The 17,073-nt window shown below is 48.0% G+C and overlaps 1 protein-coding gene across 1 annotated transcript; it reads right to left on the bottom strand.

Moving 5' to 3' along the window:
* Positions 1 to 256: 256 nt before the first annotated feature.
* Positions 257 to 16,940, bottom strand: NALF2 (NALCN channel auxiliary factor 2). The gene is made up of 3 exons (XM_082208555.1): positions 16,010 to 16,940; positions 3,330 to 3,501; positions 257 to 2,167 (listed from the first exon to the last, which is right to left on the bottom strand). The coding sequence occupies exons 1-3, from the start codon at positions 16,793 to 16,795 to the stop codon at positions 1,776 to 1,778; spliced, it is 1,350 nt and encodes a 449-aa protein (XP_082064681.1). The 5' UTR covers positions 16,796 to 16,940; the 3' UTR covers positions 257 to 1,775.
* Between the last annotated feature and the right edge of the window lie 133 nt (positions 16,941 to 17,073).

The raw sequence follows: 17,073 nt of genomic DNA, 5'->3' as shown, positions 1-17,073 counted from the left end.
GGAGAAGGGGAGACTGAGAGGCCACATAAGAGCCCTTCAAATATCTGAAGGGCTGTCACAGGGAAGATGGAGCCAGCTTGTTTTCTGCTGCTCCAGAAGTGAGGATCCAAACCAAAGGATTTAAATTTCAAGAAAGAAGGTTCCAACTAAACATTAGGAAGAACTTTCAATGGGTAAGAACTGTTGGAAGGTGGTAGATGGACTCTCCTTTCTAAACATGAGATAGATGGCTATCTGTTGGGGATTCTTTATAATGATGATGATGATGATGATACTATGATTACTGGATGAACTTTGGGGGAAATTCTCTTTAGCAGAGTAGGGACAGTTCAAATAACAAGGAGAAACTCCCCGTTCAAAAGGGGAATCTGTCTCTTGACCGTTCTGGGCCAAACGAGACCTGACTTTAAAGACTTCATTTAAAAAATGGTTTCTTTAAAAAGCCTGACTAGCAGCAATGGAAAGGGTGTGGGGTTTTTTTTAAATCAATATCAGGATCACAGAAAGTGGGAAGGCAGGAGTGATTTACTGTATTGGATTCCTGCATTGCAGGGATTTTACTAGAAGACCCTTGGGACCCTTTCCAATTATACCGTTCTATAAATTTAACCCTTTCCCTTCCAAGCTGCAGTTCTGCCAATAAAACTCTTATTTCAAATATGAGGGAACTCCCAGTGATTGCCAAACCAATTCCAAAAATGGAAAAATTGGACCACACCAGCGGAGGTGGGAGGAGGAGCAGGAGTGGACCTGCTATTGGTTGCATGTCCTAGGACATCTCCTGGAGGATAAGGGTGATGCAGGCATGCCCTCAATTTAAGCTCTTTAAGGAGCAAGAGAATCCCACTTGAAAAACCGTATCATAGTAGAGCTGGAAGGAACCCAAGCGCCATCTAGTCCAACCCATTGCAATGCTGAAGAGCCAACCCATCACATAATATGGCTTGACCGAGAGCACTGAAAAGGTTGCTTGGGAATTATTAGTGACTGATGGAGGTTCCTACAGGTGGGGGCAGGGGGCAGCAGGGCAGTGCACCATCACAATTATAGTTTGGATTGGGCTTAGAGGATGATGGGGAAGGGGAAAAAAAACAACAGATCTCTGCCAAGCCGTTTCTTTTGCCCCTAGGGCAAGTTACCCAGTATGGGGAAGAGATCACTGTGGCCCCATAAACGAGACATGTTATGTGTGGTGGCGGCCAGAGAAGTGGCCCTTGGTGGGCCGGGGAGGGGGGGTTGCCTTTCCTAAGAAGGCAGTTCTTTCCAAGCCCCACTGTGGGCCTTTCCTCGGCCTCTGAGCCTCTATGAGGCTGAAGGCCGACAGCTTGAGGCCTGTTGCCGACAGAACCATTTTCCCCTGCAGAGACCCAGCCTGAGGTCTGCAGCCGATCAAACCCTTTTCTCCAGAGGCCGTGCCTGAGGCCTCCTGCTGACATAACTATATTCTCCAGAGGCCCAGCCTAGGGCCTGCTGCTCACTGAGCCATTTTCCCCCCAGAGGCCCAGTCTGAAGCCTGCTGTTGAACAATCGCTTGTTCCCACAGCCCCCCAAACGCTTCAGAGACTCACCCACTGCAGGGTGGGCCCTGCGACGACCTGCTCTGGAGGGTGGGAGGGGGCTCTGCGTTGGGGTGGCTTTGTCTGTGTCACCCCCAGTCCTGTGCCGCCGCCCCCGCCACTGTAGGGAGAGCTTCATTGTGCCCACCCAAACCCCTTCTTTCCTCCAGGTGAGAAAAGAGCTGGAGGTTTCCTTTTTCCCTGCCTTGCAGAGGAGGTTCACTCGTCCCTTGCGAGGGTCTCATCCATGGTGGGGTAGGCCCCCAAGCTTAGTCCCCCGCTGCTGTGCACGCTCGAGAAGGACACCATGGTGTGGAGGAGCATCAGGACCAGGACGCAGAACCGGATCTTGTTGTTGCTGAGGCGGGACCCTGCAGACACTGGCAGCAGGGACGGGTGGTGGTGGTGGTACTGGGTGTGGTGATAGTAGAGGTTGTAGTGGTGCTGCTGCTGCTGTTGCTGGTGGTGATGGGGGGTGTTGTGGTGTTGGTCGTGGAATGGCTCTGATTTGGCAGATGCATTGCGATAGCCTTCCAGGTGCCGGTCGCAGGAGTCCCACCGCACATCACAGCACTTGGCTTCCTGGTCAGGCAGCTCCCTCTCCAGCAACCCTGGCAGAATGAGAACAGAAACAAAGGAGGAGAAGGAAGAGGTGGCATCAGAAATGGCACAGGTCTGCTAAACACTACCTTCAGGAGAGCTCACTGGTGTACAGGAAACCAGGGTTGCACTATAGGAACCCTGAAATAGGCGGTAAAAAAAGCAAGAAGCAAGCATTTGGAGGGAATGGCTTGTGGCTTCCTTTGTCTCTGTACTAATGCACAAGGCATGGGAAATCAACAGGGTGAATTTGAGCCCTTAATCATAGAACTGAAGAGTTGGAAGGGACCCCAATGGTCATCTGCTGCAACCCCCTGTAGTGCTAGGGTTTCAATGGGCCAGCAGTGGAAAAGCTTGAAAAATATGCATTTGGCTGGGTGGTATAAGAACTTAAGGACTTTGGCTTTTGTGGAAAAAAATGACACATAAGCTATGTGTTTCCAGGCTGGGGGATCCAGGAGGCTTCTATGCCACCTGGTGGGACTTTCATTTCCAGTGCTTTGGACACAGATGCTCAACATTTACCATCCATGCCAACTTGGGAAGTAGGAATGTATCAATTTTTATCGGTGTGTCTCACCATTTCTTTCTCTTTTCATTTATTGTTTGCTTGCTTGCTTTGGATATGGGATGATGCAATACCCTGCTTCTTCACTTTTGGGTTGGTAATTGTGTTGATATCTTTATTTTTTTTAAAAAAACACTAGGCAGGCTTTGGACAAGTCCAAGGCTAACTCCCTGTGGATAGTATCTTGGACAAGCAGAATATATTTTGTCCAAATATACAAATCCAACAATCCTAATGATCAGGGAATACAAGCTGTTTGACAGTAGGACAGACTCCCTCGGAAGGTGGTGTGCTGTCCTTCATTGGAAGTTCTTAAGCAGAAGTTGGATGGTGTCTGCCAAGGATTGTCCAGCTGCAACTCCTGCATTACAAGGGGTTGGAATAGATGACTTTTGGGTTCCAACTCTACAATTCTATGATTCTATGACTAATGAAGGTGGTGGGCTCTCCATCAGTAGAGGTTCATAAGCAGAGGTTGGATGGCTGTCTGTCAAGGATTTCTGAGCTGAGATTCCTGCATTGAAGGAGGTTAGACTAGATGACACCTGGGGGCACCTCCTCACTCTACAGTTCTCTGATTCTATAACATAGATTCTAAGCCTCACCTGTGCAGATGAAGCCAGGCAACCCTCCATAGATCAGCTCGTCATTGTCGGGCAAGACGAAGGGACATCTTGTTTGCACCTCCAGGCAGTATTGCTTGCATGGGATCCGGTGTTGGCACTGCAGTTGGGTCACATTGAAGTACTCAGAGCACAGCCATGCCTTGTAGACAGCCTGCAGGAAGGGAGAAAGGAGAAGGGGGCTTCAGAAAAATGGGATCCACAAGGTTGACACAGGTGTGGACGCAACAGGGAGCAGCCTTGCATGCTATGAAGGTAGGAATAAAGAGAAACACTGTACAGAAAGAATGTAAACACAGCACCCCTGCAATTGGATTTGGAATAAACGTAAGAGGAGCTCTGCTGCATGAGGCCAATGGCCCAGCTGGTCTAGCATCTTGTTCTCACAGTGTTCAAATGCCCCTAACCATTTGGAGACAACTGGAGGCTGCAGAGCTTGGACAAATTAAAGAATAAGGTGCGAGATTGGTTACATTATGCTCAAATCCAAGAGGTTTTTAAAATGGACAAAAAAATAGGATTCCAGGTGGAAAAATCGAAGTTAGAAACAGAACTGCTTGACAGTGGCGTAGCGTGGGGGGTGCAGGGGGGGCCGGCCGCACCGGGCGCAACATCTGGGGTTAGGGCAAATCCACGGGTTAGGGGGCGCAAATCCACGGGTTAGGGGGCGCAAATTACTTGCCTTGCCCCGGGTGCTGACAACCCACGCTACGCCACTGCTGCTTGAACCAAAGACTAAGGTACTTTCAAGAATGTATAACTTGCTGCTTAAATGGAATACCCAGGATGAGACAGTCAAATCAGCCATGATAAAATGGGCACAGGATATCGGGTATAACATCATGTTTGAGGACTGGGAAAGGTTATGGACCACCGGAATGAAATTCACGGCATGTAATGCCTTGAAATAAAATATTATGAAAATGATATATAGGTGGTACATGACCCCAGTCAAGCTTGCAAAGATATATCAACTGTCTGATAATAAATGTTGGAAATGTAAGGAGGCTGAAGGGACATTCTTTCACCTCTGGTGGACCTGTCCAAAAGTGAAGGCCTTCTGGGAAATGATCTACAATGAGTTAAAAAAGGTATTTAAGTATACCTTTCCCAAGAAACCAGAGGCCTTCCTTCTGGGCATTGTCAGCCAGAAAGTGTTAAAGAAGGATAGAACTTTCTTTATGTATGCAACTACAGCAGCAAGAATTCTCATCGCAAAATACTGGAAGACACAAGATTTACCCACACTGGAGGAGTGGCAGACGCAATTGATGGACTATATAGAATTGGCTGAAATGACTGGCAGAATCTGAGATTCGGGAGAAGAAACAATGGAGGAGGACTGGAAAAAATGTAAGGACTATTTACAAAAATATTATAAGTTATATGAATGTTAAGAATTTTAAACCTAAAATATAATTATTTGGAATTACAAAGGAACGCACGAAACAAGGTAACAATTTGCTGATATTTTTATTGTAAAGAATGCAGGGTGAGGGAGATGTGGGGAAGTCCGGTTGGTTATGAAAAAATGTCTTGGAAATATGGATTTCTTTTTTTCTCTTTTTCTTTTTTCTGTTATTTTCTTTATATATCTCTCTTTTCATCTGTATCTGGGAAAAAGCAATAAAAATATTTAAAATAATAATAATAAAAAAAACCAAATGCCCCTAACCATTGAGGAATAAAGGAATGCCTCTGGACCCGGATTTTTGCACATTCTCAGTCAGGCAGACAAACAGAACAGGTGCTGCAGATCACTGCAGCAGCTCCCTCACCATTCATGTCTCTTGGTCCCACGGACCCTGTGAGACAGCATTCCAGGCACCCCCCTCAAACTCTTCTGCTAAATGCCCTGTTTACAAGTTATGATCATGAGAGCTTCACCTGCTGGAATTCTTCCTGTAATATTTCAGCCTTTGCTGATTGTGGGGGTCCAGGGTCTAGCAGGTGACACTGCTGCCTCTTGCTCCTATGTTTGAACACTAGGCTGAGCAGTTGAAACCTAACCGGAACTCACTCATTGTTGCTACCAGTTCAAAGTATAAGCACAGAGGTTAGGAATAAGAGATAAAGCTCCATGGTATCTCCTCTTAGTAGTTAGTCAATGTGCACAGGTCCCACAGAGGGTAAATAAAATCTATCTTTTAAACTTTCCTCTGCATGACACAGTTCAAGTTGGCACTAGAGCAGCTTCTTTATCTCTCAAAATATTGCCCCTGACTTTACAAATAATGATGCTCTACTACAGTTATTTGCTTCCAAATGCTACCCTCCACACTGCCGGCGGCCTCTTTCTCTCCCCTCCTTCTCCTTTGTCTAGCTTCGTCTACACTCCTTTCTGCACCATCATCCTGCTTCGTTTCATGTTTGATTTCATTATCTGTCAAAATGGATGTGGGTGTGTGATAACTCCATTGAGGAGAGAATGGATAACTAAAATATGGGATGTAGTTATGCATGGTTAAGCTTCCAAATATTGTGAGAACCAGAGTTGGTGGACAGCAAGATAACGTCTTCATCAAGAAATGGAGTCATGTTATAATGGAGTAGCACAGTAACACAGCACAGCTGTGATTCCTGTGTTGCAAGGGGTTTAGACTAGATGACCCTCACTGTCCTTTTCCAGTTCTATGATCTAAGAACACTAACTCCCCTTGGAGAAATCTCCTCACTGGAGATTTCTAACTAGGGGCTGGATCGCCATCTGTCAGGGATTCCTTAGTTGCAATTTGTGCACTGAAGGGGGTTGGACTAGATGGCCTTCAGGGTCTCCTTCCAACCAGGCAATTCTGTGATTCCACATTATGGAAACCAGTGAATAAATGCACTAAAAAATAACGCTAACACCACCATCAATAAAGGGCTTCATTTAGTAACGACACCATCAATAAGGAGTGCCAGGCTCCAAATGTTTGTGGTGGTGGGGATATCCTTCTTGCCTCTTTTTCGGTGACGCTAGAGAAAGGGAAGTTTTGAGAGGGGCTGTTTCCTCCCTTCCTGTCCTTTGCTTGTGGCTACCACTCGCTTGCTCACTCCCCCAAACTTGGTTGTGCTGCCCTGACGTGCCCACCCCCACATGCATCCTGCACATTTCTCTGGGGAGCAGATGTGGTTGCCATGGCAGCCATGAGCTGAGTGTTGCGGCTGGACCAGGATTTCCCAGCAGGAGAAGGAAACTGGCGGCTTTCGAAGGGAAATGACGGACAATCCTGCTTCCTATGCAATTCATAGAATTGTAGAGCTGGAAGGAACCCCCAGAAGGGTAATCGGGACCAACCCCTTGAAATGCAGGGATCATCACTAAAGAATCCCTGACAGGTGACCATCCAAACTCTGCTTGAGAACAGTCAATGTAGAGTTGTAAGGAAGGTGCCCCAGCAGTCATCCAGTCCAACCCCCCGTAATGCAGGAATCACAACTAAAGCATCCCTGAAAGATGCTATAAAACTCATGGAAATGTGAGCTGTGGACATGCCCCACCCACAGGTTGTGCTGCCTAAGAGAGTGAACTCTTCTCTAGCCTGCCTTAAAGGGCTACTGTGTGTGCCGAGCTTGAACAGATGCTCAAACACCTCATTAGCAGTGCTCATTTCCCTGCATTCATGATTTATGAGACAGACCCAATCCAGATGCTCTGACCGCAATAAAACTGCAATTCCCAATAACTGCTGCCTTTAAAGGATAATTTTCTTTTTCTTTTTTGTGGATGGTGGTGGAGGGGTTGCTTTGCTTCTCAGAATTATATTGTTGTTTTTATTGTTCCATTTTAATCCATGTATATTTTATAGTTGCGTTTCTATACTTGGGAGTATTTGAAGAGCAAGCATTGAATAAACTGAAATGCTGCAATGCAAATATGTGCGGAAGAAATGAAGGAGGCGGCTCTGCTTTTCAAGGAAGGAGCAGGCAGCTAGAGCAGCACTGAGGAATCATAAGAGGATTTCCCTAATCCTCTTTTAAAACCATCCTGTAGGAGGGAGTTCCACAGCTTAACTCTGTGCTGCATGAAGGACTTCCTTCTCTCTGAATCACATCCTTGCAAAGGATCAGACAATGGTGGTAGAGAGAGATATGTGGTCCCCACCCATTTTTAACACACAAGAAAGCTGTGATTCCTGCACTGCAGGACTAGATGACTGTTGGGGTCCCTTCCAACTTTATAAGGCAAACCTCTGCCTCTGGGAAACGGATGAAGCTGTGGGGGAATGCTATGTGCTGCTGTCCTGACACCACAACATGGATACTTGGGATGAAATGGTTCAGGAAGAAGACATTCCCCAAAAATTAAGTCAGTGCCCCCTCCCTGGCATCAGCGAGGTGTAGTGGTTAGAGTGTCAGACTAAGGACCAGGGAGAGACTGGGGTTCAAATTTTCTTCCAGCCGTAAAGCCCACTGGGAGTGACCTTGGGAGCCAGCCACTGCCTTTTGGCATGACCTACCTAACAGGGTGAGGGACGCGGGTGGCGCTGTGGGTTAAACCACAGAGCCTAGGATTTGCTGATCAGAAGGTCGGCAGTTCGAATCCTCACAAGTGGAGTAGCCTAGGCAGTGGCAGAGCTTCATGCTTCGGCACGGGGGGGGGGGGGAAGCAGGCAACTTCCCATTTTGGCTCAGGTGATGAAGCAGAATATACTGCCCCTGCAATGCAAGAATCACTGGCAGATGGCCCCTTTCTGCCCCCTGCCCTCTTCAATGATGTAAAGGGACCCCTGACCATTAGGTCCACTCACGGACAACTCTGGGGTTGCAGCGCTCATCTCGCTTTACTGGCCAAGGGAGCCGGCGTACAGTTTCTGGGTCATGTGGCCAGCATGACTAAGCCGCTTATAGCGAACCAGTGCAGCGCATGGAAACCTTCCTACCGGAGCGGTACCTATTTATCTATTTGCACTTTGACATACTTTCGAACTGCTAGCTTGGCAGGAGTTTTTATGATACAGTGGTACCTTGGGTTAAGTACTTAATTCGTTGGGGTCCCTTCCAACTTTATAAGGCAAACCTCTGCCTCTGGGAAACGGATGAAGCTGTGGGGGAATGCTATGCGCTGCTGTCCTGACAGCACAACATGGACACTTGGGATGAAATGGTTCAGGAAGAAGACATTCCCCCAAAATTAAGTCAGTGCCCCCTCCCTGGCATCAGCGAGGTGTAGTGGTTAGAGTGTCAGACTAAGGACCAGGGAGAGACTGGGGTTCAAATTTTCTTCCAGCCATAAAGCAAACTGGGAGTGACCTTGGGAGCCAGCCACTGCCTTTTGGCATGACCTACCTAACAAGGTGAGGGACGCGGGTAGCACAGTGGGTTAAACCACAGAGCCTAGGACTTGCCAATCAGAAGGTTGGCGGTTCGAATCCCTGCGACGGGGTGAGCTCCCGTTGCTCGGTCCCTGCTCCTGCCAACCTAGCAGTTCGAAAGCACATCAAAGTGCAAGTAGATAAACAGGTACCGCTCCGGCGGGAAGGTAAACAGCATTTCTGTGTGCTGCTCTGGTTCACCAGAAGCAGCTTAGTCATGCTGGCCACCTGACTGGGAGATGTATGCCGGCTCCCTCGGCCAATAAAGCAAGATGAGCGCTGCAACCCCAGAGTCATCCGCGACTGGACCTAATGGTCAGGGGTACCTTTACCTTTACCTTACCTAACAGGGTTGTTGTGGGGATTAAATGATTCCTAGGACCTGGAGACCAGGGTTCAAATTCCCACTTGGCCACGAAGTTTGCTGGGTGTGACCTTAGGGGCCTGTCGCCACCTTCCACCAGCCTAACTCACCTCACTCACCTCACAGTGGTGTTGTTAAGGATTAAATGAGGAGGGGGAGAACAATTAAAGCACCACCTCTAGCTCTTTGGAGGAAAGCTGGGGTGTAAATGCCGTGAGTAAATAGCTAAATCATGGTAAGATTCTGCACTTCTGGAGGCTGGAAGCCAAGCAGAGTGGTGGGACTCCTGTCCCTTCAACAGGAAAATGAGGCTCAGGTTGCCACTCATAAGAACATAAGAAGAGCCAGGGGCACATCTAGTCCAACATCCTGCTTACACAGGAGCCAACCAGATGGGAAACCCACAAGTAGGATCCCAGCACAAGAGCGATTCTTTCCACTTGTGGTTCCCAGCAGCTGGTATTCAGAAGCATTGCTACCTCCAGCTGTGGAAGCAGATCAGAGCCATGGTGGCTGGTAACCATTGGGAGCCCTCTCCATTATGGTGGGCATCAATGCCTTCTGTGGGAATTTCTTTCATCTTTCGCAAATCTTCCCACATTGGGTGCTGATGAGTTTTAATGACGAGCGAGAGAGGAGAGCTTTTCTAAATCCACTTTCTCCATGCCATGCATCATTTTATAAATTTCTATCATGTCACATCGTCCTCACCTTTTCTCCAAATTGTCCCAAATTGCTGCAACCTTTTCTCCTTGGGGAGCCGCTCCAATTGCCTCGACTGCTTTGCTTGCCCTTTTCTGAACCTATCCCAACTCCACAATATCCTTCCTGAGGTGAGGCGGCCAGAACTCCACACAAATGCACTGTAGATTTGCATAATGGGGCATTATGATACCTGGTTTTCAATTTTCAGTTTCTTTCCTTATGACCCTTACCACTGAGCTTGCCTTTTTCACAGGCACCAAATACTAGGCCACCTCATTTGGATGAAGAATTTGCAAGAACTCGTCCCACAAAGATCTTTCAGATACCACCACAAAAATGGGCTACCTAGTCCTTGGTACTTCAAAGTTAATTCAAAGGTTTTGACCTATAAAGCCTTATGTGCCTTAGGATCCCAATACATCCCAATTGGAACCGCCCCAGTCCCTAGGACCATCATTTGAAGCCCTTTTCTGTGCTCCCCTTCCATGGGAGGTCTGCAGGTTGGCCATGTGTGAATAGGGCCTTTTCAGTAGTGGCTCCCACCTTGTGGAATGCTCTCCCCAATGAGAGCTCTCCTGGCACCATCATTACATAACTTTAAGTGCTAGGCAAAAACATTTCTTTTCTGCCAGGCCTTTTTGGCTTTTAATTAATAATAGAATTGTAGGGTCTGAAGCGTTCCAGGGCTCATCTAATCCAACCCTTGCAATGCAGGAATCCCAGCTAAAACACCCCTAACAAGTGGCCATCCAACCTCTGTTTGGAAACCTGCAATTGAGCCACCTTAGTTAACATCAATGATAATTCTTTAACTCCCAGGCAAATATAAATAAATAAAATCCTCTTTTGCCAGGTCTTTGGCTTTTAACTATGACCTTTTTTTGCACATATGATAAGTTTTAATCTAGTTTGTGTGTATATATACAGTGGGCGGCGGGGGGGGGGGAGTATTTGATCCCCTGCTAAATTTGCTCTCTGATGAAGAAATGACCAGTCCATAATATTAATGGTAGGTTTTTTTGTAGCTGTGAGAGACGGAATAACAACAGGAAACCCCCCAGAAACCCGGAAGACAAAAGTCACAGATTGATGTGCATTATAATGAGTGAAATAAGTATTTGATCCCCTGCTAAATTTGCCCGTTTGCCCCCTGACGAAGAAATGACCAGTCCATAATTTTAATGGTAGGTTTATTGTAGCTGTGAGAGAGAATAACAACAGGAAAACCCCCAGAAACCCAGAAGACAAAAGTCACAGATTGATGTGCATTATAATGAGTGAAATAAGTATTTGATCCCCTATCAACCAGCCAGATGTCAGGCTACCTGGTATCTTCACTGTATGTAATGAGCTGAGATTAGAAGTGCCTGCTGTGGAGGTCTTACCTATAATCCCAGCTAGTTATAGTACAGTGATACCTCTGGTTACGTACTTAATTTGTTCCGGAGGTCCGTTCTTAACCTGAAACTGTTCTTAACCTGAAGCACCACTTTAGCTAATGGGGCCTCCCGCTGCTGCTGCGCCGCTGTCACGCGATTTCTGTTCTCATCCTGAAGCAAGGTTCTTAAGCCGAAGCACTATTTCTAGGTTAGCGGATTCTGTAACCTGAAGGGTATGTGAACTGAAGCGTATGTAACCCCGAGGTACCACTGTACCTGTACAAAAGACACGTGTCGACAGAAGCAACCAACCCAGCAGATTCCAAAGTAGCCACCATGACCAAGACCAAAGAGCTGCCCAAGGATGTAAGAGACAAGATTGTAGACCTGCACAGGGCTGGACTGGGCTACAAGACTATTGCCAAGTAGCTTGGTGAGAAGGTGACAACAGTTGGTGCAATAATTCGCAAATGGAAGAAACACAAAATAACTGTCAAGCTCCCTTGGTCTGGGGCTCCATTCAAGATCTCACCTCGTGGAGTTGCAATGATCATGAGAACAGTGATGAAGCAGCCCAGAACTACACGGGGGGAACTTGTCATTGATCTCAGGGCAGCTGGGACCATAGTCACCATGAAAACAGTTGGTAACACGCTAAGCCGTGAAGGACTGAGATCTTGCAGAGCCCGCAAGGTCCCCTTGGTCAAGACAACACATGTACAGGCCTGTCTGCAGTTTGTCAATGCACATCTGAATGACCCAGAGAAGAACTGGGTAAAAGTGTTGTCGTCAGATTAGACCAAAATTGAGCTCTTTGGCATCAATGCAACTCGCTGTGTTTGGAGGAGAAGGAATGCTGCCTACGACCCCAAGAACACCATCCCCACCGTCAAACATGGAGGGGGACATATTATACTTTGGGGGTGTTTTTCTGCTAGGGGGACAGGACACCTTCACTGCATTGAAGGGACGATGGACAGGACCATGTATTGTCAAATCTTGGGGGAGCACCTCCTTCCCTCAGCCAGGGCATTGAAAATGGGTCGAGGATGGGTATTCCAGCATGGCAATGACCCAAAACACACAGCCAAGGCAACAAAGGAGTGGCTCAAGGTCCTGGAGTGGCCTAGCACATTAAGTTCCTGGAGTGGCCTAGCCAGTCTCCAGACCTTAATCCCATCAAAAATCTGTGGAGGGATCTGAAGGTTCGAGTAGCTACACATCAGCCTCGAAATCTTACTGACTTGGAGAGGCTCTGCAAAGAGGAATGGGACAAAATACCTCCTGAGATGTGTGCAAACCTGGTGGCCACCTGCAAGAAACGTCTGGCCTCTGTAATTGCCAACAAGGGTTTTGCCACCAAGTACTAAGTCATCTTTTGCAAAGGGATCAAATACTGTACTTATTTCACTCATTATAATGCACATCAGCCTCTGACTTTTGTCTTCTGGGTTTCTGGGTGTTTTCCTGTTGTTATTCTGTCTCTCACAGCTCCAGTAAACATACCATTAAAATTATGGACTGGTCATTTCTTTGTCAGAGGGCAAATGGGCAAATTTAGCAGGGGATCAAATACTTTCCCCCCTCACTGTACAGTGGTGCCCCGCAAGACGAATGCCTCGCAAGACGGAAAACTCGCTAGACGAAAGAGTTTTCCGTTTTGGAGGTGCTTCGCAAAACGAATTTCCTATGGGCTTGCTTCGCAAGACGACAATGTCTTGCGAGTTCCTGCTGGTTTTTTTTCCTTCCCCCCCTTTTTCTAAGCCGCTAAGCCGCTTATCAGCTGATCCGATCAGCAGATAAGCCCCTAAAAGCCGCTAATAGCGCTAATCCGCTAATCCTTCAATGGGCTTGCTTCGCAAGACAAAAAAACCGCTAGACAAAGAGAATCACAGAACGGATTCTTTTCGTCTTGCGAGGCACCACTGTATATGATTGCTTTTATTTGCAGTACAGTGGTACCTCGGGTTAAGTACTTAATTCGTTCTGGAGGTCCGTTCTTAACCTGAAACTGTTCTTAACCTGAAGCACCACTTTTGTTAATGGGGCCTCCTGCTGCTGCTGCGCCACCGGAACACGATTTCTGTTCTCATCCTGAAACAAAGTTCTTAATCCGAGGTACTCTTTCTGGGTTAGCAGAGTCTGTAACCTGAAGCGTATGTAACCTGAAGCGTATGTAACCTGAGGTACCACTGTACAGCAATAAGCTGTACACAGAGATTCATACACAGCCAATTTTTTTAATAAAAAAAGTTTCAATGTATTTATGTTTGTTCATTCCTTTAAAATGTTATATGTCACTTTGAGACTAGTATATTTAATTAATAATGATAGCATTAATAACGTTGCCACAGGAGTAATGAGACTGAAGGTACATTCTTCCACCTTTGGTGGACATGCCCAAGGATTAAGAACTTCTGGGAGATGATTTATAATGAAATGAAAAAGGTATTCAAATATACCTTCCTGAAGAAACCAGAGGCCTTTCTCCTGGGCATGGTCAGCCAATTGGTGCCAAAGAAGGATAGAACTTTTTTTATGTATGCTACAACAGCAGCAAGAATACTTATCACAAAGCATTGGAAGACACAAGATCTACCCACCCGGGAAGAATGGCAGATGAAGCTGATGGACTACATGGAATTGGCGTAAATGACTGGCAGAATCTGACACCAGGGAGAAGAGTTGGTGGAAGAAGATTGGAAAAAATTTAAAGTATATTTACAGAAATATTGCAAAATTAATGAATGTCAGAAGGATGCCGGAATGAAGTTATATGGCTTTAGCAGAAATGTTATAAAGAATTAAGTAAAAATAGATTGTTAATGGACCAAAGTGGAAAATTTAAGGTTAGAATGTCTTAAGCTAAATTTTACAACGAAAATTGAGAAAGATGGAAAGGACTTGCTGAAATAGCTAATTGAACTAGAATACAAAAAAGGGAGGTGCGAGGAGGTCGATGAAACAAGTATATGAAAGGTAAAGACATGGAAAGGCTGGATGTGTTTTTAAATGTTTTTTTCTGTTTTTTCGTTGTTTTATTGTATTGTTTTTTCTTTTTTCTTTTTTTCTTTTGATGTATTGTAAGGTATAGTTTTGTTATGTTTAATTTTCTATTGTTCTTTTTCTCTTTCTGTAATTTTCAAACTCATAATAAATATCATTAAAAAAAAAAACAAAAAACGTTGCCACAGGACAGAGCTGTTCACTTGCTGCTGGATTACAACTCCCATGCTCCTCCCTGACCTCTAAACATGCTGACAACTGGGGCTGATGGGAGTTGGAGTCCAGCAGCATCTTGTGACAGGGGCACATATGCCTGCAGGAAACCAGCATGCGGAACATGAGCACAAGAGCATAAGAAAAGCCTGCTAGGTCAGGTCAAAGGCCCATCTAGTCCAGAATTCTCATAGTGACCAACTGGATACCCCAAAGGGAGATCTGCAAGGAGGACCTAAGCACAAGAGCAACTCTCCCCTCCGGTGGCTTCCAGCAACTGTTACTCAGAAGTATTGATGCTTCAGATACGAGAGGCAGAGCACAGCCATTCTGGCCAGCAGCCATCAATAGCTTTCTCCTTTTCAAAAATTTGTTCAGTCCTCTTTTACAGCCCCTCACCACTGCCTCCTGCCTGAGTCCCATAATGTAACTGGGTGCTATGGCAGACACATGAACTTCTGAGAGTTGGTTTCCAGCAACTGATATTCAGATGCATTCCTGTCTCTCATGGTGGAGGCAGAGCATAGCCATCATGGCTAGCAGCCACTGATGGCAAACCTCCCCCAATTCACTGACCCTCTGTTTTCCCTGCTTTATAACACCACATTTTCCTGCTGTGCTTTTACTACAATTCCATGATTCTGCACCTAGATCTGAGCCATGCTACCTCCCCCACAACCTGGACAATCCCTCAAGCAGGGATACAGGACCAGCAGCCCCTCCTTTTCTTCCCACACAGGGGCCCCACATGGTACTTCAAATGAGTAAGGTAGGCAGGTGTGGGCAAGCAAATGGGGTTATATTAGTCACCCTTGAGCTCAAAACAGGGTCTGCTAGCCATCCCTGAAGCAAAACAAGTAACTTACTCCCAGAGAGCCAGTGTGGTATAATGGGTAGAAGGTTGGACTACGGACCTGTGAGAGCTCAGGGTTCAAACCCCCTCTCAGACTCCAGGAAACTCACAGGGGATGGGGAACACAGTATCTGCCTCTCAGCCTAACCTACCTCACAGAGTTGTTGTGGGGATCAATGAGGATGAGGACCTGAGGGACCAGGGTTCAAATCGCTGCTCAATCCTATAGCTCACTGGGTGCAACCTTGGGGTCCAGACACTGTCTTCTCTGAAGCTAACCTACCTTGCAGGGTTGTTGTAGGGATTACATGAGGAGGGGCTGTCCCCTAAAGTGGAAATAAGTGCAATGAATAGATGTAATGAAATAAGAGAAAGCCCAGATTCCTTCCATGGGAGAGGAAGGAGCTCCTGGTGTGACCCCCCATTCTACAAATTATCACATGTGAGAGCAAGTGTGGTGTATAATAATAATATAATAATAATTTATTATTTATACCCCGTCCATCTGGCTGGGTTTTCCCAGCCACTCTGGGCGACTTCCAACAAAATATAAAAATACAATAGTCTGTTAAACATTAAAAGCTTCCGCTCGGGGGTTGCATAATGGTGTAGAGGTTAAAGGGCTGAATTATGAGCTGGGTGATACCAGGGTTCAAATCCCCACTTGGCCATGAATCTCATTGGGTGTGACCTTGGGAGCCAGTCTTTGTCTCTCAGCCTACCTTGCAGGGTTCTTGTGAGGATAAAACAGGGAGAAATATGGTATGCTCCTTAGAGAAAACAGGGCAGTCTATAAATGTAATTAACAACAGCAACAGAAGCAACGATGACGACGACAACCCTACCTTGCAGTCTCTCAGGCAGGAGCGCACGGAATAGTCCTCGGCCTGCAGGTACTTCTCCAGCAGCTCCTCGAACTCCTCGTACTTTTCCTGAGCGTGTTGGTCCAGCCTCTGGTAGGCCTCGAGACAGCTGCTGCAGGCCTCCCCGCGCTGCGCCCCGCCTGCCGCCGCTGCCACGTCGGCCAACAGGCTCCGGAGGCTGCAGTCCAGGCTCTCCGCGGCGGCCATGCCCAGCAGCAGGTCCCAGACGGTGTAGGCTTGGCAGAAAGGGAGCCGCAAGCCGCGGAAGTGCCGCTCCAGGAAGGCTAGCTGCGGCGGGGACGCCTCAGCAGGCGCAGCGGCCGAGAAGGCGGACCCGGGCGGCCCTTGCAAGAGGCGGCGGTGGCTGCAGGCAGAGCTTAAGTCCAGGCAGGGCTGCGCCGTCGGGGCCGCGCCGTCGGGGCTGCTCGCCGCCGCGGCTTCTGGTCTGGGAGGCGCGGCCGGTTGGCCACAAGCTGAGCTCAAGTCCTGGTTGGGGCAGAGCCGCGCCTCCGCTGTCGGGGCTGCGCCTCCACCGCTCCTCACCGCGGCCTCCGGTTGGGCGACGCTCCTATCCTGGGCTCTGAGCTGGGCCCCGGCGGCGGCGCAAAGCCAGAGGCGGTCGGAGAGAAGGACGGTGAAGAAGAGGAGAGAGGCCAGCGACAGGCGCCATTTCTGGGCCCGCTCCGAGTCGGCGCACGGTTTCTCGGGGGGGTTCGGCGGGGTTCGGATGCAACGGCGGCGGTTCTGGGAGGCGGCGCCGCCGGTCATATTTTTGGAGGGGGCGGCGGCGGGGGGGCTCCGGCTCCTCTTCCTTCTCGGGGCTCCTCTCCGCACCCCCTCCCCGGTAATGTCACCGGCCTCCTCCTCCTCCTCCTCCGCGGCATGGTGGCTCGGCGACGACGGGCGGCGGCGGCAGAAGCATCCCCGGCCACGAGGCGACGCGCGGCAGCGGCGCCCCCCGTCCGCCGCCGCGCCCTCCGCCGCCGATCCCCGCCCCGAGGGCGCCCCCAGCCTCTTCCTGCCGCTGCCGCCGCGGGGCTGCTGCT

The sequence above is a fragment of the Podarcis vaucheri genome (assembly GCF_965113315.1).
Source record: "Podarcis vaucheri genome assembly, chromosome: Z".
In the NCBI taxonomy this organism is placed as follows: Eukaryota; Metazoa; Chordata; class Lepidosauria; order Squamata; family Lacertidae; genus Podarcis; species Podarcis vaucheri.
This window is presented reverse-complemented; position numbering and strand designations above follow the sequence as displayed.